Source organism: Phaethon aethereus (genome assembly GCF_964289735.1).
Source record: "Phaethon aethereus genome assembly, chromosome: 4".
NCBI classification, from domain to species: Eukaryota; Metazoa; Chordata; class Aves; order Phaethontiformes; family Phaethontidae; genus Phaethon; species Phaethon aethereus.
Genome location: NC_138578.1, coordinates 30,038,797 through 30,066,102, shown reverse-complemented (window position 1 = coordinate 30,066,102; position 27,306 = coordinate 30,038,797). Strand labels below are relative to the sequence as shown.

The 27,306-nt window shown below is 40.2% G+C and overlaps 1 protein-coding gene across 1 annotated transcript; it reads right to left on the bottom strand.

Annotated features, from left to right (window-relative positions):
• Positions 1 to 25,993, bottom strand: DNAJB14 (DnaJ heat shock protein family (Hsp40) member B14; the record flags this gene model as incomplete). Its single annotated transcript, XM_081999146.1, has 8 exons — positions 25,782 to 25,993; positions 19,612 to 19,786; positions 8,794 to 8,939; positions 5,560 to 5,745; positions 5,056 to 5,150; positions 4,309 to 4,418; positions 2,920 to 3,092; positions 1 to 125 (listed from the first exon to the last, which is right to left on the bottom strand). The coding sequence occupies exons 1-8, from the start codon at positions 25,912 to 25,914 to the stop codon at positions 1 to 3; spliced, it is 1,143 nt and encodes a 380-aa protein (XP_081855272.1). The 5' UTR covers positions 25,915 to 25,993.
• Between the last annotated feature and the right edge of the window lie 1,313 nt (positions 25,994 to 27,306).

Genomic DNA, 27,306 nt, shown 5'->3' with positions numbered 1-27,306 from the left:
TCATCCCCCTCGATAGAGGCTGGTCAGCCGTTCTAGTTCTTTGCAGTTGTCCATGGACATGGCGTCTGCTTTCTTTCGGAGACGGTCATCTCGATATACTTTTGCTGTATAAAGTAAGTCTGTTTCTTTAAGGAAAAAAGAGAAAAGAATTTTTCAGGTTAAAAACTGAGTACTTTGCACATGCTTCTCAGAGCTGTCCAAAACACCTCAGGTTTAATCCTTGCCCCTTTTTTCCTTCTGTCTATTCTAACTACCCACAGACGCCACCTAAACAGCACTGCCTCGGCTTCCCTTTGCTGGATCTTCACAAACATTTCATCTTCTTGAGCAGCGGAAGTTGTAACAGCCTTCCAGCACCCTCATATTTCATACAGCACTACCTGATTAAAAAACAAACAAACAACCCCCCCCCTTCTGTCAGATCTCATTAAACAATACAAATATAGGCCACACTCAGTGATCTTGCATATTATTGACAGCTCTAGTGTCTTGTCTGTGCCCAAAAATCCATCCTGAATGTTAAGCCCATTACTTCAACTGATGCTGTTTCAGACTCTCCGTGTTCAGAGGTATTAATAAAAGAGCTCTCTGTATTATACTGGTGTTCAATAGCTTGACATTGCTGAGCGTTTTAATTCTATAAAATCTTTTTCAGCCCTTCAACTCAAAATGGATTAGCAAGGCATTCTTAAATGTCAGTCAACGCTGGCAAGATGTTAACTGTGAAGGAGATCCAACACACAACAGATATTTTAAATCCGTAAAACCACAAAATCAGCTGTTTCTGTCAATAGAGAAAATCTATTAGGGGCCGCTTTCTCAAAAGAAGTTTGGGTAGTTTCACAACCTGATAAATTGCAAATAGCAAACAACATAACAGTCACCATCTTCAGGTTATTTTTCTTCTTTATATTAGGGTCAGATGTTACTCTAGTCATCACATTTTTCCCAGTAAGTATGTACATACAGAAGCGTGAGCCTCTCTGCATTGTTCAGGACTCTGTTCATGCTTTAAAAAGTAAGCATGTCAAGAATAAATGCTGAAAAATGGGAAAGGTGTTCTTTCTCCTCTCTCCTTGCCCAGGTGGAAACTGCGTATCAACTGAAACTTTTCAAAGATATGTAAATGTATTACAGGAAACACAAATATAACATGCCAGTAAATCTAACTGTAATGACTAGGTCAATAAAAGCAAACTATCCTTCCAGATCTACACTTTGCTGAAAAAAAAAAAGTACAAATAATATGTCCTCTTTTTATTGTGGACATATTGCCTTAATTTTTTTGTTAACAACCACCTATCATTTTCATAAACTATTTTTAATATTTTATTATATAATCTATTATAATACATAACTATTTTATTATATTTGGTTATATATTTACATAACCAATCATTCATCTAGCAAGCGCTTGTACATGAAAAATTAGGTATTCCCATCACAAAGAGTGAACATATTCAAACATTTCAAGATGATCAAAGGACAACCTATTTGGAAAAATACAAGAGGTTTTTATATTTGCTTATGAATTATGCCCCAAAATTCTCTGATGCTTTCCTCTATCTGAAAAATCTGGGAAAAATTATCAAATCTAGTAGTCCAAGCAATAAGTTTTCCCCCAAAGCACCAGTGTTTCTCTTGCATACTTGTGACCCCACCAGCAGAGTTTTTGGCCCACAGGTCTTTCTTGTGGGAAATTTGTAAAACTGTAGAGATCTACTTGTGCATAAGCAATGTGTACCGACGGGTAAGGAGCGTAACGCCTCCAGAAGCATTGGGCCTGCTCTGCATGGGCAACGCAGTTTGTATTTATATGGGTACAGACCAACTGCAGTGAACGTGTGTAGTCCTGTTCAGGCACTTGACTTAGCTGTGATGCCGGGCGGTCTTGTACAACTGGGAGAAGCTAAGGGGCCATCTCAGCTGAAAGGCTTGGCATCACTGGAGTGCAGAGAGTAAAGCTGTGCAGGAAGACACAATTTCACTCAGAGAAGAGCACTCTGTTTGCTTCTGGTCAGTTTACTGACAGTTCACGAACGAATTATTTATCCAGTAAGCTATTACTGAAGTTTACCAGGTGAAAAGTTGAAACCACCTGGTTTCAACACTGATGTCATTTTATCAGTGCTGTTCTGACAGAACATGAAAGGCTCACAAAATAGTCACAGATAATAGAATAACAGGTTAAAATCGATGATGATTTAGAGACGGTCGATCCTATTTAGTGTCCTTATAGTTAACAGTGAATTCTAGGCTTCTGAAAGAAAATAGCTCCTTGCATAATATTAAGTTAGATGGGAAAAATAGACGGTAAACTAAAAAAAAACCCAGTTTTTAAGGTCTGATATAGCCAAGGTACCAAGTCCAGGAAAAAAATTGTTCAGCGTTAGCAAAAGATTAAGGACTGATTTACAGCTTATGATGTTTTACAGGACATGTATGTCCTTGGTCACCTGGAAAAGCAATGTTTGTATGTACTGTGGTCCAAGGCAGATTACTTTTTCCTTCTCCAGAAAGCTTTTGGTTTATTCATTTATCTATGTAAAAGCACCTAGGGAAATGAGATATTGCCATGATAACTTAATGTGGAAGAGATTAGAATTCTTAACTTTCATCCTTAACATACAGCAACTTCTTTTACACTATCAATTCACTGTAGTCTTTAATTTCCTGAGAAATGGTCACAGATAATAGAGCAGCAGGTTAAAATTGCTGATGATTTGCAGATGGTCACTGAGTAAAACACAATAATTAAGTGACACTGGGGACACTTAAAAGTAAGAAACAGTAGGGAACCTTACACTTGGTTTCTCATTCAAACTTTTTAATAATACAAGCACTTAATTCTTGCCTGAGGCAATCTTTTTTTTATAGTAATGCATGCTTTCATGAAATTACACGTATTACCAAACTTACTTTGTTGCCTCTCCTTCCAACAGTTATTACGAATGTTGGACACATAATCCTCTTCCACACTCTTTTCCACTTTCTGTAATGACACCCCTTTGTATTCATTTCTAAAGTCCTTGTTGACATAATAAATGACACCCAAGTTTTCTGTCTGCATTTTTATGGTCTGCCCTGTACTTCTGCAAAAAAGTAGGAAGAAGGGAGAAAGAGACTAGATATTTGATTTTTTTTACACCACATATACTTTTAAATAATATTGCTATTACAGAACAACAGCACATCACTGAATTTGCTATTTCAAGAGAAGTAATGAAATGAATGGCTGTATAATCTGCCAGAGACTAAAATTACTACATTCACCTGAACATTAAACTTCTTCTGCTTAAACCCTTGATCTCAAAAAAACAACCACTTGGCACCTGTTTCATACCTCTTTAGTCAAATGTAAGCTTTGGTAATAGAAAATTGCATTCAAACTCTACAGAAAGAAAAACAGGTCACTATTCTGTAGCAACTCAGTATAGGCATCTCCATTCTAAAGTGTTTTCTGCCAGCCCTGACAAATCCATTTTCCTGCTGCATTCTGTGGATTAAAAATCAAAGATTGTGCACAAACATTTTGGCAGAGAAGTGTTTGTATGCATCACAACAGCTTAGTTGCAGAAGGGAAAAACATCACACTCTGGAAATACAGAACTCTGAAAAATAAGAGAAAATAAACCTTTCTGTTGTGGGCCTGAGAGCTCTGCAAAGAACTAAGGTCCTTTACTTAAAACGTAGTAGAGTAGGGTAAGTCTACTAGCTAGGTGCATGCTTGATTAGAGTTATTTATTTCTCTTAAGGAAAAAAAGATTTATATACCCTACTGTACAAAACAGGTAAGTTTCACTATTAGAATTCTTTGCAAGAAAATGGAGATACCTATTTTACCACCACCTAGAATGAAGCAAAGAATAGACAATATCCCCAGCCCTCATCTAGTTCAAAATGTAAATACGGATGAGAAAGTTGCTTTCAATTATTTCACTTGCTATCAGCACAGATGACCCCTAAAAGAATAACAAGCCTTAGCAGGTTTCAGGATTCAATTAAATATGTTGGAGATGCAAACACCTTTGCAACATGCTACGTTGCACAGACCCACTGCCTTGTATTAGAAGATCTCCTAAACTCCAGGTATTGCTGACCTCTTTTCTCCATTACATTCTCACAGCATGTTCTTAGTACCTAACTTTCAAGTTTTGTTCTGCTTCGTCTATACCTTCCCTCCCTTTCCTCACTGTGGAAAATCAAGGACCAACTAATGGAAGGCTTTCTAAAATGCTTCTAAGTGGGAGCGGGTGATTACAACATCATCCCCCCTGTTTGAAGCTAATGTAATCAAACATTACTTACGATCTTGGGTATAAGGCATAGGGAGGGTTAGATACCATCAACTGGCTCAACAAGGAGACAAGGATCAACACAATAATAGGCATCAGCTGAATGAACATAGAGAAACCTCCCTAAGGAACAAAACAGATTCAGGTATTTCATAAAACAGCATCAAGTAAAGAGGTAAATTTGACAAGATGTAATGCTAAGTGTGACTTTCTGTTTTAAGCACCAAAAGCTGCCAGGAAAACTGTAACTGCAAACACTGTGGTGTTACGAGTACTCAAGCTGCAAGAGTTCATGGGTTAACATGTAGCCACAAGCAAATACCAAATGAATAGCTGGATTCAGTTGTACGCCATGATTTGGTCTCATCTATACAGTGATACATAATTATACAGGACTACATATAATTCATATAGATAAATATTGAGCCTTGGGTACAATTCTTACCTCAGCCCAAATAAATTCTAAATGTAGACAAGGATTAGCGACCAGAATTAGTGGCATATTTAGGCTAATAGTGCCAGTTGCTAGTAAGACAGTTACATACAACAGAAGATTTACAAACCCAGGCTATTATCTTCTCAAATTCGCATGCCTATTTACCAGTCAGTAAGACCACCACCCGCCAAAGTTTTAAAATATGTAACTGGCAAGTTCAAATGCTCCTCTACAGTACAGAGCTCCTGTACAATCGTATCACTGAAAGCGACTACCAGCAAATTTCACAATCCACCATTTAAAGTCAATGGCACTTAAACATACATCACCCCTCTCTTCCTCCCTCTCATGTCCACTCTGACGGTGCTGATTAGGATGACTGTAGCCAGCACGACCGTTAGAAAATGAATGTACACTACCTAAGAAAAAAACATCCACACTTAAATCATGTAAAAAACCCAACTATTTAGAGGTCAATATAGAAGCAACAAACATAAAGCATTTAACATTACTGCACAATGACACATAAACTAACTGAACTTTAGGATATCTTACAAGTTCAAAGTTGCTTAAAATAAATATTTTAAGCTCTGAAGCAACTAATTTGTTATTTCATGTACTGCAGAATCACCATAGTAACCCCAAAGAACTGAACTCACATTTTTGGGATTTAGCAACACTTAGGGGAAAAATGAACCATGATGCAGATTAAAGAGTTGGGTCAGAGGCAGGTTGGAGTACTTTTACTGTTTTATAATGCCACAAACTCTGATGCCACTCTGGGCAGTACCACTGTATCACGATGATTATACTGATGTATACAAATACCTGTTGGAAAGGCCCCTCCAAAAAACATGTTGAATAGATCCTCTGGAGTAATATCTGCTTCACAACCTCTATGGAAGTTGAATCTACCGTTGCTAGGGTGATTGCATGTTTGCTCTTCACTGCCTGTAAGGTCATACTGCTTTCGTTTTTCTGGATTACTCAGCACAGCATACGCATTTCCAATTTCTGAAGCAAGGAATAAAAGACAACTCCCATAAATGAAAGGTAAGAGCTATTCTAGCATGAAAATTGCAATTTCCAAGTCAAGAACAGGCAGCAAATCATGTCCTTTACTGTGTGTTACTAGCCAAGTAGAATAAAACAAGGTCCAGAAACATCTCTACTTTTCTTAGCATAGCTTCCACAAAGTTTCCTACCAACACTATTCAGAAGGCAGGAGAGCTTTGTTCCTTTTGCTAGGGGAACACCTACACCTGCGGAAATGTTCTCCCTCACTGCAGTTACCAAAAAAGCATCAAGCATTACAATGAAAGCTTTGAAGTTGGGTAATTGCAAAGTTCAATCTGCTCTAGCAGCCTAGCTTAAAACATCATAGACTCAGTACAGTTTCTTTGGTTTCATTTAATACGTGGTCACTTCTTTGAATGCATCAACTTTATTGCCTACAAGAGTGTGAATGTATTTTTTATATGCTGCTTAAGATATTTTATGGAGTACATTCGTAACAAAGTTTTGCAAGATGTAACATGAAGAGTACAACATGCGTGCATGACAGGAACATGTGTGTTACTAAGGTTGTCAGTATGACCTCAGTGTTTGGAGTGCCTGGCCTGGGACGCTTGTCCCTGTTCATGCTACATTATCACAAGTGAACAACTTCAATTTTGACAGCAGAAAGGGAAGAACTGAGTTAGGTGAGCATAGAAAGAATCAGTGTGAAAAGAGCACAAGTTCTGCTGACTTTAGAAGCTTTGACCCTAGCTGCTCCGCACAGACATACAGCTCTCGCAGACTGAAGGAAAATTTCTGCTGGCACTCAGTGAACAATCTTCACTCAGTCATATCTTCATGAAACCCTTTCTGCTTTCCTTTCTTCTTTCTCCTCCAGGCCTCTCCAACAAAAGGCTTCTTTTGCAGCCAACCAGCACAAGGCACAGGGATTATGTTTTTCAGTGTCAAAAAGCCATCAGTCATCAAAAGGTCATGAAAGCTGCAACACTATAACCTCAACACAGGCGAATAAGACTATGGCTTTGGATAATGTTGAAAACATTAATTATGCAATCTAAGAAAAAGTTAATGAGTCTTAGCTATGTTCCTTTTAAGATACCCTTAGAAATAATCATTAGTAATTCCTTTAAGTGGAGGAGAAAACACAAAGAAATGAAGCTTCATAATTTGCAGGGAGAGCATGATATACAGTACTGACACGAAACATTGCTACAAGGTTCCTCTGTTACTCAGCACAAAGATAAAATTGATAGTAAAAATTTAGATTTTCCCCAAAATTAAGAATTTTGGGAGACATAAATCAGCTGACTGCACATGAAGTGAAGACACCATACTGTCACAGTATGGTCAGCAATCTTTATTGACTATTTGTTATTTGTTTTTGATTATTTGGTGCTAATTCACAACAGATTTGATTAAAATATAATTTTCTTTAAATAAAGGACATAAAAAATGAAAAAAAAATGCTCAAAAGTTTCAAAGGAAAGACTTTTGATGAAGTTGGTAAAAGAGATTCCAAGAGATCAAAAGTTATTATATTTGCACAAACTTTTAAATCTAAAATATAACCTCAGGGAGACTGCTGAATACAACAGAAGAGTAGTACTACGTAGCTCTAAGTACCTTGCCTAACATCAAATTCAATTCTGTTTTCTAATGTGACCTTTCCTTAAAATAAAGCATTATTATGAAATAATAACTATTATTATGAAACTCCTTTTCTCAGCTGGATGTTAGAAACTTATCAGATGCTTTTAAAGGTAAACTAAATCATAAATTTACTCAGCTGTACAAAAAGACTACAATAATTTCAATGCAAGAAAAATGCTAGATTTCATTAAATAATTTTTAGTCAGCAAGATTGGCCTACAAAATTTTCTGTTCATTTACTCATCTAGTTAAGAACCAGAAAGTGAAATCAAGCTGAAGAAATCAAACTTGTACAAAGTGCTAATGTAAAATAAAAGATTAAATAAGAATATGATTTCTAACATTTTAAATATTATTTAAAATGCTATTAACAAGGAAGAATTCTTTTATTCATAGGGCTGGAGACAAGTTTATAAGAATAATATCTTTTTTAGATAAAGCCATCACATAGCTGTATTAAAATAATTAGCAATCAACTTTCCTGCTATGTTCTATTAACTTTTAATCTGGAATTGTTAATATATTATTATAATTACCCCTTAAAGTCTGTATAAGAAGTCTTGCTCAGGAGGGTTTTTTTTCTTTTTTTTCCCTCCCCCAATTGAAGAGGTTTATCCGATTGATTTTTTTCAAATGTCTGCATGTAAACCTCTCACATAAAAAAAATAAAATATGTACCACAATCAGATCTTTTATTTATGCATGATCATTTCTTACAGATTCACATTTTTCTTCATCTGTGTCTGAGATGAAGCTGTAGTTTTCTTTACAATGCTTTTCCTCAACAATTTCCCTTGTGCAGGGGCTAAGCTTGGCAGCCTTAGATCAGATCAAGCCAGATTGTAAATTTTACCTAAGAAATGGTCAAAGGCAACTATTAATAAGGCCATGTTTGAACCCAAGTGTGTTTGTATGAAAAAAAGTAGTAAAACTACACACATATAAGGAATTCTAAGAAAAAGGTAACTTAGCATGTCACGTGATTCAGTAAACACCACATTTTGCTATCAAGTATTACTTTGAATCTTAACTGTCTTGAATCTTTACTATACTTGAGCTTGAAAAAAAACAATTTACTACATTAAGTCAACAACAGTAAAAAAGTGCAATTTGGTTTCACAGATCAAGTATTCATTCCCTGTACTTGAAAATTAGTCAATCCTCTAAAACCAAACCCTACTGCAAAAGTCCACATTATTTATCTGTACTTCTAGGTATATGCTAAGATATTAAAGGTCAAATATTTTCTTGGATAAAAATGTAGTTTAATATTAGCTATAAAACACCACACTGACAATTTTGTAAAAAGCCAAGTGACTAATGCAGATGAATTTCTTTTAATCTGACAAAGTTTAATTGTAAAAGAAATTTTAAGTAAAAATGGTATTTTACTTTTAAAAGCCTCTGTTGCTCCAGGTGCGTGGTTTTTGTCTGGGTGGAATTTCAAAGCAAGTTTTCTATAGGCCTTCTTTAGGTCATCTTCACCTGCATCCTTTGAAACCCCAAGGACTTCATAATAATTTTTACATTTCTTTATACTGCAAAAGAAAATGAAGTCAAATGTTGTAAACAAAAATATGTGAAAGTAGTACTAGAACACAGCTGCAAATGAGGTAATACATTGCACTGATGCAATACACTACATCTCTCGCTTTCAATATAAAAAAATTCTACTCTAGAAACAAAGAATGCCATTTTTCATAATAAACTCACTGATGAGCACAATAAACTACTGTATTCAAAATTACTCACTACATACATTTATTTTACCACTTCTACTGTAGAACTACTACAGCTGTAAGAAAAGTTTTCAGTTCACAATTACTGTAGCACTTTCTCATATTTCATATGAATATTGCCATTAATAATGCATAAAATGAAGATTCCAAATTTACTTCGCAGAGCTAGCAGGCAGGAAGGCCTGATTTGACTGTCAACAGCAAATCCACTTTGGTACGCACGATACAAAACAAACCAAACAATATCTCCCTTTCCCCAAACAACAGTCAAGTTATAACACCATTCCAGCATTCCCTTTTCAAGGAAATAAGGCATGTGAGAACACCTCTGCTGCTGGGAATGCACCTGGATCTTGACAAACTTTCTGTAAGTGTTTACATAAATTCAAAGAAAGAATAACAGCTCCAGTATGTTCAATGTAGCATTTTTTAAAACTCTGAAAACTCGGAAATATTCTTCCTGTAGGCACTCTCACCCAGACAGGAAAAGCAAAATCTGGAAATGATGTAATGATTTGGTATGCTTTTTTACAATTCTCAGAAGAAAGAGCAGTTACAGGGGACAGAGAAAACATTAATTTTATGTGGGCAGGAAGAACTGACCAAACCAATAAAGACACCTTAAAATCAAACAAGTTACTTGGGTAAGGATTCAGAAACTTAGAAAAATAAGGCCAAATCACAAACTTGCATTGCACAAATGAGGTACGGCTGACATTTGGTGCACACCAAAAGAAAAGGGCTGGTCTGAGCAAGAAACAGAAATTACATCTATAAATATTTCAAAAGCTTTGTTTGAGTCTCTTCACGTGGCTGTAACTGTGTCCTCATTCTCTTAAATGCACAGATTTCTACGTAAATATAGGTTTAGCATTACAAAGACTATACACAGGGCAGCCAAGTGGAAAAAAAGGGGGTAAGCAAGCTTTTGGCATTTTCATGAAAGAAGAATGGGTACCCTGTAATTAAGGGAATGCTAGCATCAGAAGCACAACCACACCATCGTGTGTGGTCCTTCATAGTTCACAGATTGATCAAATCAAGTTTCATTTGAGGGATCTCTTTTCCTGTGTTCAAGTAACACAAGCTTTTATGGAAGTCTCGGTGTAATGCTCACAAGAGCACTGAATTGAACGTATGCAGGCAGCTGCCAACACGAACATCCTGTGAAATAAATATAGCTAATTATATTGAAGGAACATTTAATAAGCTCCAGTTAAGAAGCTGATAAAACTAACTAAAAAGAACACAGTAAATCCATCATCAAGAAAGAATGGAAAGAAAATACATTAAATTATACTCTGAATACTGGAAATTTTTGTTTGCTAATTTGTATAATAAGAAAAAAATTCGGTAGTGTACAGATTCCTTCATCCTTAGCCTCAAGACTTGGATTACTTATGACCTGTATCAAGAACAGATAGCTTTATTTAAAAGTGTAACAGTATCAAATCAAGTTTTTATTTCAATAAATTGCTATCTTGGCATCAAATCTAAGTTCTCTTCAATAATTCAGTATCTGAATTACCTGTTTGTGGACCAGACTCTTCAGAACTTTGGTTGATATAAAATCAGGTAGTGAGTCATCAATGTCTAGCAAAGTTGTTATTTTATGAGTGTTAAAACTGTAGCGTTAAACGTTTGTTCAAGTGTTTTTAAGCATCATGCATCCTCAACAACTTTTTCCCCCAACAACATGTGGTCATTTCTCATGGAAGTAATGAACATGAACACCCCCACCCCCCAAAACATGAAAGTTTACTTCTTTGCAGACCTGATATGCATTTATTTCACAACTCTAGGATGCAGAGAGGAGAAAAATGGAAAAAAAATCAGCAACTCAAGAAATGCCAACCTGTTCTTCTAACCCTCAAAAACTCAGCCCAGAATTTTTTTCCCATTCACAACCAGTGAAAGTCTCCCAGTGGGAAACTTTCATGGGAAAAGAAGGAATAGTGGGTATCAATCAGAAGATGTTCAAGTCAGCACATGACCCACCAGCTTCTAACACCATGATCTGTTTAGAGCCAGTGCATCAAAGCAGAGCTACTTCCTGATGAGAAAGCACAGGGAGAAACCTGCCTGGTGGGTCATATAGCACTTGCCCTCCCAAGGGATGAATGTAATCACCCTCCCTGCAACAGCTACCCTGCCCACAAATGAGCTATTGTTCTTTATCAAGAAACAAGTGTTCAGCCGAGGTATAACAGAGTTCTACTTTCTCTTAGCAAGCTTTGCTAGTGATTACTTTGTTAAACAATAAATTCTACAAATGCACAAGCATCTCTCTTCCAACATTCCTGGTTTGAATGTATGAAGCTATGATTTAATCTTTCAAGCACATCTTATACCAAACCACCCTCATACTGACCTACTACCCTAGGCTAAATGTCCTGTCTCAAAGAACACTTTGTGAATTTGTGACAGCCACCCCTGGCTTTTATTCTCCCTTGTGTGTTCCGGTCAGGATGGGCATGCTCACAGCATCATCACCTGCGACAGAGCTGTAACCGATCCTCCACATCATTTACATTACCCTCCTTTCTACTGCACAGGATCAGCGCTGTTAAACCACTGTTTAGCCTGTTGTCATCTTCAGATCTCAACCAAGTCAGTGCTGGCTCTTACAGACCTCAGCAGCAAACGTAAGCTGCAAATACTCTGATGTGCAACCTCAGGAGCACTGTTGCATGTGACTTCATGGTGAATCATGTGGAATACGCACATACATTGCGGAGTTCAGCAGGACTTGGGATTAGGCAGATCAAGCTTTAAAGCGAAAATACATGAAATGATTGTACAAATGCATGGGGGCCAAACCCCATACCTAAACCTGGAATTTGCAGCAATGACCTTGTGCTATGAAGCCCTTGCTACACCCTGCCAATAGTTTTATAAGATTGCTTTGCCACTTCAAGGCAAAAAGCATCTGGACTGGAAGCAGCTAGCATCTAGTTAATGCAGTTTCCTACAGGGAGGGAGGTACTGCCTTCTGCTAGGAGGTCCCTTACCAAGCACAATTCATGGCAATCATTACAGGGTAAAGACTCAGTTTTCCCCTCCTCAGCAAAGTCTATGCAAGTTTTTAACTAAAACTTGTACTGCAGCAGCTTTGTACTGGGGATGATGGGACAAACAGTGAGAAGGTGCTTTCCAATTAAAATTATCAGTGTTTTTGGTGCACTCCTGAGAGGCAAAACTTTAATGCATCACAAACTCAACCTGGTAAGTCAATTTATAGCAGGACAAACAGTACAGGATCACCAGAGCAACCCACCAGATACTCAGGTCATACATGTGCTGTGCAGTCACCAGGCTTCTCAAACACTACTGGAGTACCACATCCCGCCTCCACCTTAAAGAGATGAGGATCATGGGCTTTGCACAGAGATTCTTCAAGACTTAAGTCCTCTTCCTCCAAACTACCACTGTCCTGATGAGAGATTTTTCTCAAGCTGCTGGGAGCTCTTGGAAGCCCCAGACAACCTGATCCTCATCCCTCAGCAGAAGCAGGCCTTTTTGGACATATTCCTCAACCCTTGCCTCTAGCAGATTGATGTCTGACAATCCTCACTCTAGCAGATTCCCTTGCCTGGAGCACTGAACTGTCCTGTGGAGATTTGTCACAGGAGGGCAGATGGACAGAAGGAACCATCCCCTTCCCACTTGCCTCCTCTTGCAGGCTGCACATCATCAGCCAGCAGAGGCTGGGAAAAATTAAGAGTAAAACCAGTGGAGGTTTTGGAAAAGACCGATCATTGATGTTACTTACCGCTTTTAACCGAATCTGAAATCCCTGTCTTGCAGCATGAACAACTAACTTTCTGAAAGCTGCATTTCAAATTGTTGTGTGTTAGGTTTTGCTGCACTTAAGGCACTGTAGACCCTAGTGATAATTTTCTTGCGTATGTAAGCTCCACACAGATGTTTCTTTTCAAAATTGCAATTTACATATCACTTGCTTATGGACTTTTTGTATTGAGTTGTTTTTGTTGTTGTTGTTTATTTCTGGCCTATTTGAAGTTTGGTGCTTTCACTGTTAATTGGGGGAGGAGAGAATGGGGGGGGCAGGGGGGTGTGGAATGATATTTTTTGTGAATGTTGTGGTTTATCCCATCAGGCAGCTAAATAGCACACAACTCCAATAGCTTGCTCCAATCCCCTGCAGTAAGACGGGTGAGTGAATCGGAAAAAAAAGTATAAAATTCACGGGTTGAGATAAAGACAGTTTAATAGGACAGAAAAGGAAGGGAAAATAAATAATAATATACAAAATAAGTGATGAATAATGCAATTGCTCACCACCTGCCGATCGATGCCCAGCCAGTTCCCAAGCAGTGGCACCCAGCCAGCCTTCCCCCTAGTTTTATCTACTGAGCACGACATCATATGGTATGGAATATCCCTTTGGCCAGTTTGGGTCAGCTGTCCTGGCTGTGTCCTCTCCCAGCCTCTTGTGCCCCCCCCCCAGCCTCCTCGCTGGTACAGCAGTATAAGAAGCTGAAAAGTCCTTGACTTGGTGTAAACACTGCTTAGCAACAACTAAAACATCAGTGTGTTATCAACACTATTCTCATCCTAAATCCAAACACAGCACTATACCAGCTACTAGGAAGAAAATTAACTCTATCCCAGCTGAAACCAGGACAGTGAACTGCTTTTCTTGCATTTTTCATTCCTGGCTGGATCACTTCTGTATCTGAATTACTATCAAATTATTTCTGTTGTTTAGCTAATTTCTGTCCTCACTGAATTGTTAGTCCCCTGCCAGCACATTGGCACCGTCCATCCGGTTAACAGATTTACTGGTTGTTTAGGAAGGCACATTGCTGGATGTTCCTGAAATAATATCTGACTTTTAGAGAATAGACTTCTCAAACAGCATGAGGGCAAATGATGGCCTACATTCATCCACACGACGTATCTCGTCACAACCTGCAAAGCTCCACTATCCCAGTTTGCAGCTGACAAGCCACCGCAGTACATTTGGTCAGCCAGCTTCAAATTGCAGTAACAGCCCATTCTGCCTGATGCTGGGCTCCTCTCCATGCTCTGATGGCTGAAGGTCCTGAAACATCTGCTCTCACCTGCAGAAATTCTGGGGCTACCACCACTGGTTCTCCTGTGACTACAAAATAATGTGATCCTTCTGCTGTGCTTCTTGTTTCACTTTTCAAATCTACAATTTAGATTAAGTCAGCATCAACAGCTTTTATCAGGTTAACAAAACCTATCAGAGATGCTTGCACTTCTGTATCAAATACCTGTAGTGATCCATAATCATGAAGTTTTGAGTACAACTAGGTATTTCAAAGGGCCTTTCAAAGCCTCTGTCTACATGCACAGGGATGGCCCAAAAGACAAATACTTCGACTGCAATCTCCAAAAGCTTGTGATTTGAGCCACAATTATTTCTCCCAATGGCAATCTGAACTGAGCAGCACGGTGAGCAGCAACGTGAATGTTAGCGACAAAGAACTGAGCAAGAGGAAGCTACACTGACTTCTGATCCCAGAGTTTGGCAGAAAAGCACAGTAAAATGAAGACCATTCCCTACATAAGTCAAGCTTCCAAAGATGCCAGAGGGCCTGATGCAAATGGCATCCTGCAGCTGAATTAGGAATGTGCCAGTCACAGTTTGGATGACATAAGTGTGGTCTGCAAAAAGTGCTCTAGATTGGGAAGAGAAGGTCCTAGTGTTGTCGAGGAACCCAAGCTGGTACCAGCATACCCCTAGTTTCTGAAATGAATGCACCAGAAGTTTCAGGTCTCTGTTTTACTGATAGATTCAACAACACATTAGGGTGCTCGTCTTAGTACCTTGCTCTTGGATGTACCTGGTCAGTTTGTTTATCCTGTATGTATTACATAAAATAGTCAAGGCTGTGTTTACATCAGCATACTTTTCTCCAGATTTTGTTTAAGCTTGTATTTTAGCTATAAAAATTGTACATTAAAGGCAGAAGCTTTCTGACAAAGTCCACCGTATCTTCTGTGCCGTTTTTCCATGACAGGCTCTATGACTGTGATTTCCACCTTGACTTTCTCAGCCATTCAACTGGGTATTTCCACAGTTCACAGTAGTTCTATCAGCCTAATTAACAGCATGCCCCGATTTCTTTGCTTTGTTTTTTTTTCTTTTTTTCTTTTTTTTTTTTTTTTCATTTTAGCACATGTTGATTGCTTTTATTATTCCACTTTCAGTTAATTATCTTCTTGACCCCATGTTAAAAAAGTAATGCTCTATCTCTTTGCTGAAATCGCAAAAGTCTCAGCAGGCAGCCTGGGAAAAGTCAGTCACACAACTTACATTCCTTCTAGTTTGATCCATGAAATGCAGAGAAGCAATTTTTTGGTTTACTCTGTGAATTCAAATCAAGTTGCTGATTATTCTTCACCACTACTGGATGTCATATAATCCTGCCTTGCAAGGTTCCTACAGAACTCATGCCTCTATTGGTTTGTTTTGGTTCTAGCTCAAAAATCCAAATACAAAATTTCATTCTTGTGCTCTCTTCCGAGGGGCAGGCATTGGCAAGGCAGGAAAAGCAGTATTCCACCACAGTTTTCTCAAGACAGCAATCCAACTTTAGCATACTAGTAATCATGGCAGTTATCTTTCAGATGTCAAAAAGGTAATATGGAACATATGCTAGCACTTATTTACTAAGAGACATCAGACACCATATGAATGTTAGGATCATTTAAAGGGAGTCTGTATAAAGTGTACAACCTATCTGTATCTCCAAAACTTTTTTTTTTAAAATCATATAGTAGACAACAGATAACAAACACTTCACAGCATAAAAAGAAATGGGAAAGATTAACACACAGCATCCTTTTTTTTTTTTAAAATTTCATGCTAGTCCACAAAGCCTTTCCAAAGGGTCTGCACACTTGGTATGAATAGGCAGATATGATGAACAGAATTTGTTTGAAAGTAATTAAGAACTCTGATAACTGTCATCCTAATCAGCACTTCTTCAGTTGTTTTAAGTGAGTTAGAAGAAAAAAAGTTGAAATTTTCTTACACAAATGTTCTATTTCTTTATCTCAGCAAAAAATGCGAATAACCTACATCAAACAGTGAAGGAATTGCTTTAAAGCAAAGACGACAGTATCCAAAAGCAAAACCTTCCTTTCATGTCACGCGCATGATTCTCATGCACCTATCTTAAGTTGACATTGCTCAGACAGTTTTCAATTGCCTAGAGACTTCTAGGGCACTTGCTCTAAAAAGACGTAAATCTACTCTGGGTCCTAATCTATTTCTGCTAGACTCCTGTCAACATCTCTGATATGCAGGTCACCTAAAGTGTTAAGGCAACTTGATCCAGCCCTCACTGACAACATAAGCATCATGAAGAAAAAGATGCGTGTACTACAGATGGTATTCTCAAAGCATTTACATTCAAAAGTAACAAAGTGCTTTTGGATATCTCAAGCTTCAAACTGTCACACTGAAAGTTAGCACAGTTCCCACAAAGAACAGAGCATCACCCAGCACTTATGCAATCAGTGGAAAGACATTGCATCTTATGCTTCTCCCTGTCGAGCAACTTGTTTGCAAGCTCATGTAATGCTCTACAGGAGTGTTATGGTTGCTTGCTAGTGATCAGTGTCCCCTGTGTATGTGGAAAAAATAAAAACAGCACAGAGGTGCTTGCTTGTACTCATACCTACCCACATTACTAGAGTAACCCTGATGAAAATTAATGCAGTTAAAATTAGTTATACTGCTCCAAGTATGTCTTCCCTATGCTTCTTAAATGTATTGTCACAAGCAAATTCAAGATAGCTGGACAACTCCAGGAATACTAATCAGTGATCAAGTCAGAGAGCTCATGGTCAGTCCCCCTGCCTGACTGCTCAGTAGAGGTTACAAAAAAGGGTTGGAAACGGCATATGTAGTTAAACCAGCAATGCTTTCCCTCAGTCTATATTAAATTACTAATACAGAACCAAGAACTCCTAGAGGGAAGAATACTTGAGGATAATGACCACCTTTCAAATCATAAGTATAGAAAACCAACTTGTTTGACAGAGTCAAACTCATGGTAGAATTCTGATTTTTTTTTAAATTTAAGATTTTGCTACCTTGCTATCTAGAAATCTCTTTCCTTATAGGAAAAAAAAAAATTAAAAATCAGGCATGAAACACTATTTAAAACCACCTCTTTTCACGCAGCATGTCTTTAACTAATCCAAAGGTCCAAAAACCATTTCACTGTGGTATGGCAGAAGCATACAGTGGTGACAAGCTCTGTTCTGAAGTACACTCTCCCCAGAGGGGCGTGTTTCATTTAATTGGAAAAGTCTGGGGCCTGACTGAAGCAGTAACATATGCAGCCTGTCATGTTTCCAACTAGAAAGCTCATTCTCACTGTGGTTTAAACATGAACTTTCCCTCAGCTATCATCACTAAATGTGTTATATTTTTCTATTAAGTTTTAGCCCACTGTTTGTATTTAATCTTGTTCTCCTTGGCAAAAAGCACAAATTTTTTAATTCTTAACCACAAATTTTCTAAGTAGCGTGTTGATATCACTAACTGACAACATGACAAACTTTTCAAAACTTCCAACAAGAACTGGTGACTTGCTCTGTTGATTACTGCACATCTAAACCAAAACACAGTCTCTCTCCAAAGGTTTATAAACTGCTATACTAAAGGATGGCAGTTACACTCAAGCTAAGGTCAAGATACTGTTTTAAGAGCTGATTTTTTAAGTTGTATGTAAAACTGTCCTGGTTTCAACTGCTTATTTGCAAAAGCTGGGTACTCCTTAAAAACCCAAATTTTATATTCACAAAGACTGTTGAAATAGGTATTAAGAAGCAATGTTGCATCAAAATTATCATCAATGTGCAACTTCCATGAATACCCCTAACTCTGGTTCTGATCTCAAACTGGGTTAATTTTACCTGATACCTATTGAATCCCTTCAAGGAAGCAATACCAAACATCATGAAAGCATATCATGGAGAAAAGTTGGCTCTACAGCATCATTTTACTCAAGAAAAAGTAGGCAACATTACTTTCTGGTAAAACAAACAAAAAAGAGAACTTGCAGGGAGCCTGATGTCAAAGCAGACTGCAGCTCAAAACAGCACGTCACAGGTGAGTGAATACTGGCAGTAATACAGCCTTCCTTGTAGCAGCTTTCTGAGAATGTGTTACATGTCTTAATTTGATCTAAGCCTCGTTTTACAGAGGACTTCTTTCTGGATATTTTGTCTCACGTGTGTGCACACAGACATTTTGCATTGATTTTAACAGCTAGTATTTCAAGGTGGCCAAAAGTGTACACACTTGTTCAGGTTTTACTTTAGATATATCATGAAGGGCAATAACATTAATGAAGCAGAGATGATGGTAAATGAAAAGCTATACTAAATAGCAACACCAGGAGGATAACCATGCCAGAGATGCTGCTGTCTACCTGCCTGAATGCAAAGCTGCTGTATCAACAAAGAAAAGCTGCCTTTTCCTTACTGTTAGCACAGCTGAACAGATTCTTGAACTTCAGGAGAAGATCTCAAGATAATATCAACAGCAACAGACATTTCACACAACAAAATTCACACACAAATTTCTGTTTCGCACAACGGTTCATCCAATCTACACAAACTAGGAGACGAGGACCTCTTGATTTCCCTTCTTTGATCTCCTTGAAAATATTTGGGCCAGGCTTATCTGAAAACACAGGTGAGTTTTGGGGTGTGCAATTTTAGAGTGGCTGTATTTGTACTTCTTTAGCAGACATCAAGGCACATATCAAACAACATTTTTCTCACTCCTACAGCAAAAAGTGTGTAATGACAGCATGACTTAGGAGTCACTCATCTCAAAAGGACATTTTTATTGATTTTTGTTTCTTTTCGCACATCCTCCTTTCCTGATTGTCACCCCATCTTAACACTATCACGCTGCGTGAAGTCTAGACAGAGTTTATAATGCAACTTAGACTGTGCTTCAGTGCTTCTCGGATACTTGTACTTCCAGAACGAAACAGTTTTCGCACTGGTCTAAGACCAGCCTGTACAGCAAGATTAGCTTGAAAATAAACTTTGGGAGCAAGCATGCAATGTAAACTTAGATGTCACGAGTGTAAACACATTTAAGAACAGAAACACAGTCCTACAAGTTGTACTATAGAATTTTCATCACTCCTTCCATTTAGCATGATATTTACGTAATACCTATTTTGAGTATTTTCTTTTTAAACCATCAAGGTTACTTTATATAAAAGATAAGTATCATCCTTCTCACAGAAAATGCCAGTGTCTTATGCTGTGTTTAAAAACAGCGAAACTCTCCTCTTCCTTTTAGTCGCAGTTCAGTACCAGTAACCCCTCCCAGCTAACCTTGAATCTTCTGTTGCTTTAGATGCTAAAGCTGAAAGCATAAGTACGCAACACACAGAATGAAAAGATGTATTAAAAATGATGTATTTGAGCATGTCCATACCTGAATACTCCTTCCATTTGGTCTTTGGTGTAGCCTTTTCCACTTTCACCTGCAGCAGATGCATTGCTCTCCTTCGTGCTATTGGGCTTACTTTGATCATTGCTACTGGCTGGTTTTCGGCAGTAAGCGCCTCCCCCAGCAGTACTTCCATTCTTCGTAATAGCTTCCAACAAAACTATAAAACAACAGTAAATCATGGTATCATTATAGGCATTAGCAATTAAGTTGGGGCTCTCAAGTATCTTAAATGGGAGCACCACATTATAAAAGACTAGCTGCTACATCCTCCTTCCGTATTGATCGCCTCTTTGTACCACAAACGTTTCTGAAGCCAGTCTAGGAACAGCTTTTTGTGGCAAAACTATGGAAAAGTGTTTCAAAAGTAGTGGTGGATTCTCCTCCACCTCTGCCATGGTGATTTAATACTGGAGAGAATTTGTCCAGGTCCTTCATTTCTAGACGATTTTTAGAGGCACTGAACCCATTCTTTGGGGTGAAAACATCAGAATACCTGAATAAGCAACTGTAAATAGAAAAGAAGAACTAATCTAACACTCTAAATGTTCTGCAAATTATTCCATACAGAGACCAAGCCCATGTCTAGCAGATTTCAGTAGCTACAGTACATAGCTATTTGTAACCTGAGCCATTAGTGGTCACAAACTGATGCTCTATACCCCTTCGAGGCAATACCAGCTGGAATTCAAACTACCGCTAAATGCCACAGATAAGTCAGGACCAGCCAACTACACCCAGCTCTTGAGACTTGGATCTTGAAAGCTAGCATGCTTTAGCTAGATCTTGAAATCCTCTTTCCTTACATGTTCCAACAGATCTCAAATTTAGTAGTTTTAATAAATCAGACACTAAATTTTCTTTTTCTTTCTGGATATAAGCCTGTATTTTGGGGGTATCCGTCTTAACAATAAATTAGAAACACTACCATCCTAACTTAAAGAACTGCACGCAAAGCATAATGTGGATCAGAGATTATTAAATAATCTATCTTTCCTGAAAAGATATCTCTTCAGAGCAAGATGGCAAACTACATCAGCCAAATTTGTTTCACAAACAACTGAAAGTTACTATCTGCATTAAAAAAATGCCCTAATAAGAATTCCCAAAGAAAAACATCCCACTCAGTGTGAAAGCATGTTATAGCTCTACTGTTAAAAAACATTTTCTTCTAGAAGTTGTGAGAAGAAGCCTGAAGGATTTTCTCCTAAATCCAGTTAAAAAATTTCTCCTCTGACTAGTATGGTACCTCTTAGAGCAGCAGCAAACTGGGATTCTACACATCATAGCTTGTATCTGAGAGGAGCACAGGAAAGAAAAGAAAGCAGAGCTTTGTTTAAAAGGAGAACCACCACTTGCCTAAGACATGCTTCTTAAAACTCTCCAGTATTTGCTTTTACTTAATTCACTTATGACCCACTGGCCAGAGCAGTCTGAGGTACTGCAGATGAATAGAACTCAGTCTGAACAAGAAAGTCAGCTGACTTCAGTGCCGGTCCTGTGCTCATGCCTGCCTCAGCAAGATTCATCAATTGATCACATCAAGCTTTTTACTGCAGAAATAAAGAAAAGGCTAACATTTAGATGCTGAGTTGTATATCTAGGAGATGTTTTCACTACAAATGAAATTAAGGTCCTGAAAACAGGAGAGCTATAGTTGCATTATGGATTATGGCTGAAGCACATATCCAAATATTTGCAACAGTTTATTCTAATACCACCCGTTATGGCATTCAAAGTTCTGAGGTAAATGAAGTAATCAACAACTCCAACAAGGTGACTGTGTCTGCAGGCTAAGAACTAACCAAGAACAGAGATCTAAACAGACAGTGCCCTCGGAATGAGGCATTTTCAGTCCAAACATGCTCCAGACAAGTGATAATAAAACCCAAAATTATTCTTTTTCTGTTCTGTGACATTAGATATTTAATAATGGTATCATGTGGCATCCTATTGAACATGTGACCCTGACTTACCCTCTAGAAATAATGCTTACTCAACAGTCTTGAAAATCCTGCCTTTATATTGGTACTAGTCTAGAAATTTTCCATCCCTGCAGTAATGCTTATGCAAAATCAGTAGTAAGAATAATGGTAGAAATGGGTAGAAATGGGTATAGACAACAGTTTGCATTTTTAACATCCAGTGTCTGTTTCATAGCAAGGTTAGCTGGTAAGTCTTTTCATGAATCAGTCTGGCTGCACTATACTCTCAACATTACTACTCCTTAATTACCTCCTCAGCCCTCCTATCCTCATAACAGCGCTGCGCTCCTGAGAACACAGAGCAGGACACTTGCAAAAAAAAAAAAATTCAAATCCGTAAGTGTTTACTTCTTAAGATAGCAGGACACAGAATATACAAACATGCTACTGTTCTGTGTTGAAAAAGAAAACCATACAAAGGGTCTGCGGCCATCGTTCTCTTCAAATCAGAGATACAGTTCAGATATTCAGAAACAACTGACTCTTCCATGAACTGCTGGTGGTAAAACCAGCTGTTAGAGCTGCTAGTACTAACAGCATATTAAAGAAAACTTTCACTGTGCATCTAGGTATTTTAAAATAGGACATACAAGGAACCAAAGACTTATTTTGTTAGCAGGTGAGACAACAAATCTTATCTCCAAATGTGTCTGAAGGCTCTCTTGTGTGTAGCTACTGCATTTCATTCCATTATGAACTGAACATGACTCCCACTTTCACTAATGGAAGAACTGTAGAATTCAGAACTCACACTAACACCACCCTAAAAAACTAAGTTCACATACTCCTGAAAAGAAAAGTTTATTTTTACAGGCCACATCAGAAACAGTGCAGGAAAATCTTAAGCAGCACTGAAAAATAAAGCTGTCAACGTCATGTTCTGCATTCAACTCCAAAAAGAATGACACCTAAGTTTGAAAAGGAGATATTGTCCTTTGTTATCTTTAAATCCTCTCTTACAAATCTTTTCCAGACAAGCAATTAGTTTCCATTCAGTTGCAAGATGAATCATTAGCAAAAATCATAATCAAATATTATTTTCAGCAGCTGAACTGTAAACCAATTTTCTAGCAAAGAGTGATGTCAACATGAACACTGCTATTATGAAGTCACTAGCTAAGTATCATTAAATAAGCACTGACCTTACATTTCGCACTAGTAAAACCTTAAAATAGCACTGCTGCAGTCAGCGTATTTCAGGCAGAAGCTTTGTTTAGCAAAACTAAACATCACTGAGGACTGAACTAGCCTCAATGCACTTTAAATGCAAATGTCGCCAAAATCAAACCACACACGGTATTGTTTTAGAGACAATAGTTAAAACCTGCTCTCTGTCCTTTTACAACCCGCTATAACATCAGGAGGAGGAAGCTCCCATCAGTAAAAGATTCAGCGCTACAGTTCTCATTGCTTTCATTACTGATGGAACATCATTTGTGAAATGGTGGGCAATTGTTCCCAAATTGATACTAAAGATACAACCTATGAAGCATCTGTGTCTTCAGTGACAAATTGGTACAAACTACCTTCTAACACACCCCTCGAAGAGAAAATAAGCAAGCACAGTGACAACTGGGGCTGCACCATATTGTCCTATCATCATCATATAAACCCAACACATTATGACTGTAAAATAAGAATTTGTGTTAGAACTAAGAGAGTTCACACAACCTTAACTGTTTCCTTCTCTTGGCTATGTGCTATGACATTTTTAATTATCTAGTGAATTACTGGTTGGTTTTGTTCCAAGCCGACACCCCCCCCCCCCCACTAATTTAGCTAGATGACAATGAGATAATGAAGCAGTAACTTTGTTTGTTCTTTGTCAGTGTAAAATTCCAGTTCCAATCTACTGCACACCTTCTAGTTCCTGTCCTGAAAACAGGGAATCCTGTGTCCTTGCAGCTTACTGCACTTTTAACAGGGCTATTTAAGAGCCTCAAACTTAAAAAACAACAACAAAAAAATATATTAAATGAGTTTGTGTGTTTTGGAAGGAAATGGGATGAGTTGAAAAGAATTACCAACCTCCACAGCTAGAAAACTGAAGCACAGAAATATTACAAGTTTACAGAGTCCCCTAATTTCTAAGTACCTAGTTCAAATCAGGCCTAGGGCCTGATTTTTTTCAGTGGTATTAGGGCATCTGCAATTCTCATTAGCTTCAGATGGAGCTTTAACTGCCCACCAGTTCCACAAATCAGGCCCTTGTTTCAAGCTGAATACCTGAAAAATGAAACACAAACAATTAGCCGTCACTAATGGAAACCAAGTGAAGTGACTTATTTAACATCACAGAGAAATTCTGTGAAGCATTTAGTTTCAGTACACAATTCCCCAGATTACAGTCCACTACCATAACCACAAGACCATCTTCTTTCCACCAGATCTGTACCTCATTTGTGACATACTTTGCTAATTTCCACCGTGAATGAAACAAGTGTCCTACAGACAATAGCCTAATTAGCCACCTATTTCTTGCACTGAATACTTTACAATCCTAGTTATGTAGCAGCAGTCCTACTTAAAAGAACCCCAAACACTCAAACCATAAATCAGATGGAAATTTTTTTTTTTCCTGAGAGCTACTGTAACTCTTACCTTGGAGGTATAAGACGGTTATAAGCTATGTGAAACAGACAAAGCTATTTTCACTCTCTTTGGTGCAAGAAGCTGAGTCGAAACCCTCAGCCTTCCCGCATATTGACCAACACAGCTTCCAAAAAGCTCATTTTCATGCATGTCATCTTCTTAACCCACAGAAATTCAGGGGAATACAGCAAAGTTCTGCTTGTTTTTATTTCAGATAGGTATCTAACATGGCAAGAATATAAACAGTGCCACATTCTCGATCCAAAGCAATGACTACCTTCTTCCAGGTGATTTACCAGTAACATCCATCCTGTCTTGCAGGAGAAAAAAAAAACCCACACCCAAAAAACTATATACTATAAAAAAGAAAAGCACTGATGAGAACTTCACTTATTGTTCGTATTTAAAAAGTAGCCAGGAGATAAGAGAGGACAGAAAACGTTCACTGAATCTGCTCACCTCACTTGAGGGCTTCACTACAGAATAAAACACAGCACAGAACACTTCCAGTCAGGCTTTCACCCCAAAGTCATTTTCCAAAAATGCTAAATGCTGAGGCCTTCAAGTCAGTACAGAGCACTTAAGTCTTTCCTATTCCTTCCATGGTATAGCCAATGTAAGCAAGAACCAGAGGAACGCAACAAGTCACTGCTGCGTTCAAGTATTTCGAGCCGACTTCTGACACTATGTGACAGACTCCACGACAAGGTACCAGCTCTGCGTACACTGAAACCTTACTATTGTACCTTTAAAAAATAATTTCTAAACATATTTTGCTAGAAAGATGCTAATTGCTTTTCAAGTTTTACCACAGCAGTGTCTGAAGGGCCAATTAAATCATAGGGCGAGCCACCTATCCCATTTTCTCCAGGAAAGTTAAACCCGTATGCCAATTCCTATGTAGCTACCATACAACCAGACGGGAAATGAAACAAGAGAAAACCCAAACCACAAGTAAGTTAGAGGATGAAGACACTGCCCAGTCTTGAGCAGCAGCTCTTCTTGCAAGCTGTTAGCGAGGGGTAATCCACTGTGACAGAAGAGAGGCCAAACCAGCCTGTCTCGGCCTGGGGCCTGCGGAGTCCTGCAGTTAATCGGGTCTATGCTTGTATGGCTACGCTGACATTGATGGCCAAAGGGAGGGGGGAACCGCAGGCGAGGGGTTCGCCCAGAGCGAACCCCTTTGCCGAGGAGGGAGGTAACCCCATTCCTCCCCGCGCCTGACGCCGGAGGCATACGCTGGCAGTGGAAATCCGCCTGCCCCAGCCGCTCCCCTGGGCACTTCAACCATCGCTTCCCAGACGAGTCCCGCACACCGCCAGCGACCCCAGCCCGGGCTGGTTTAGGGGCAGCACCGTCCCCGCACGGCGCCGAGGACGCGCCGCTGGGTTCCCCGCGCCTCAGCGCCTCAGCCTGCGGGGGCCGCCGCGCGGGCTAACAGCCGCCCCAGTGTGAAGAGACCCTCCCCCGCCCACCCGCCCCGCGGTCCCCCTTTGTCCCGAGGGCGCAGCGGGCAAGCGGGAGAGGGGAGGAGGGGCGGCCGCGGCAGCAGGGCGCGGGGAGTGGGCCGGGCTTCACCTCGGGCCGTCTCGGTCGGGTAGAGCTTCTGGGCCTTGCCGAGGAAGCGGAGGGCGCGGTCGCGGTTGCCGGCCTCCAGCGCCTCCCGCGCGATCCCGATACACTTCTCAGCCTCGTCCCGGTTCCCCTCCATGGGCTTCTCCTTCCGCCGCCTCCGCCCGCCGCACCGCAGAGAGAATGGGCCTGAAGCCAGAGCGGAGCCGGGCGGGGCAGAGGGGCAGCGAGAGGAACGGAGCGGGCCGGAGGGCGGGCGGAGGATTCCCTCACTCCGCAAGGCTCATCCCGCCGTGCCGCTCCGCGCCGGCAGTACCCGCAGCCCCAGCACGGCCCTCGGCCCCGGCAGCCAGCCCGGCCAGGCGCCTGCTTCCGGGGCGCCGCCGCGCATGCGCCGCCGCCCCAGCCACGGGGAGCCCCCGCCCGCCCCGCCGCCAGCCCCGGGGCTCCAGCCGCTGTCCCGGCGAGGGGCCGCGTAGCAGCCAGCGTAGGGCTCGTCCCGGCCGGGAGCGCCGCCGCTCCCCCGCGGGGTCCCGCCGCCGCCTGGCAGCAGCCCGAGGGAAGCCGGCTGCGATGGAAAAGTACCGGGCGGGCGGCTGGCCGCGTGTTAACGCTGCACTGCGGCCCGGGGAGCACCGCACCGGCCCAGCCTGCGGCGGCCGGTATGGACCCCGCCAGAAGCGAGAAGAGCCCACGCGTTGTCATTCTTTACGGTGCATTACCTATGCTTTGAGGTACTTGTTAGCACCTTGTAACTGCTCGCTGTAATTAGCAGCATCAATTACATCCTGCCAAGGACTGTGTTGCTAGGAGGAGAGCACTCAGGTGCTGCCCCAGTAAAGCACCACAGCTCCAGGGGACAAGCACAGTTAACACAGGCCTAACCCACGTTTAGGATCTAGGCCAACACCTTCCAGCACCAGCACCGCAGCAGAGATTGTTACCTGAGAGGCTGCAGAGACACATGAGCTTGTTCAGTGCAGAAGCATCCTTATCTGAAGTGTTTCACTACTGGGGAAGCAGGTCTGAGAGGATGGAGCTTGCTGCCCCCAGCCACAGGGAGCACGCTTGACAGCACGTTTTGCCTCACCCAAGCACTGATGTTTCCCTTACCACAAGGGGCAAGCCTTCTCCACAAGGAATGGGTTTGCAGAGACAAGATGTGGAGATGTAACCAGAACCCCCTTTAGTGTCCTCATAGCAGCAGATTACAGTGTGGCACATCTCTATCCTTGACCCTGATGGTGTAGTTTGGCCCCTCATCACTGCAGGGCTTTGGACTAACAGAAAGCCAACACAGACCCCTGCAGCCAGCAGAGGTGAAGCCCACCCATGAAAGCACTATACCAGGACCGAGCTATTTGCTTCTTTAGAAGCAGGTTTTAGACTCTTCCTTGAAGTTCATGCACCATGAGCCAAGAGGCTGCTGCAGTATAGCCCCTGCTTTCACAGGTGTCTCTCCCTGATCTTTTAGAAAAAGAAAGGGTGAGAGGGGTCAGGCTCTATCATAAAGACAATCAGCTGAAGTTGT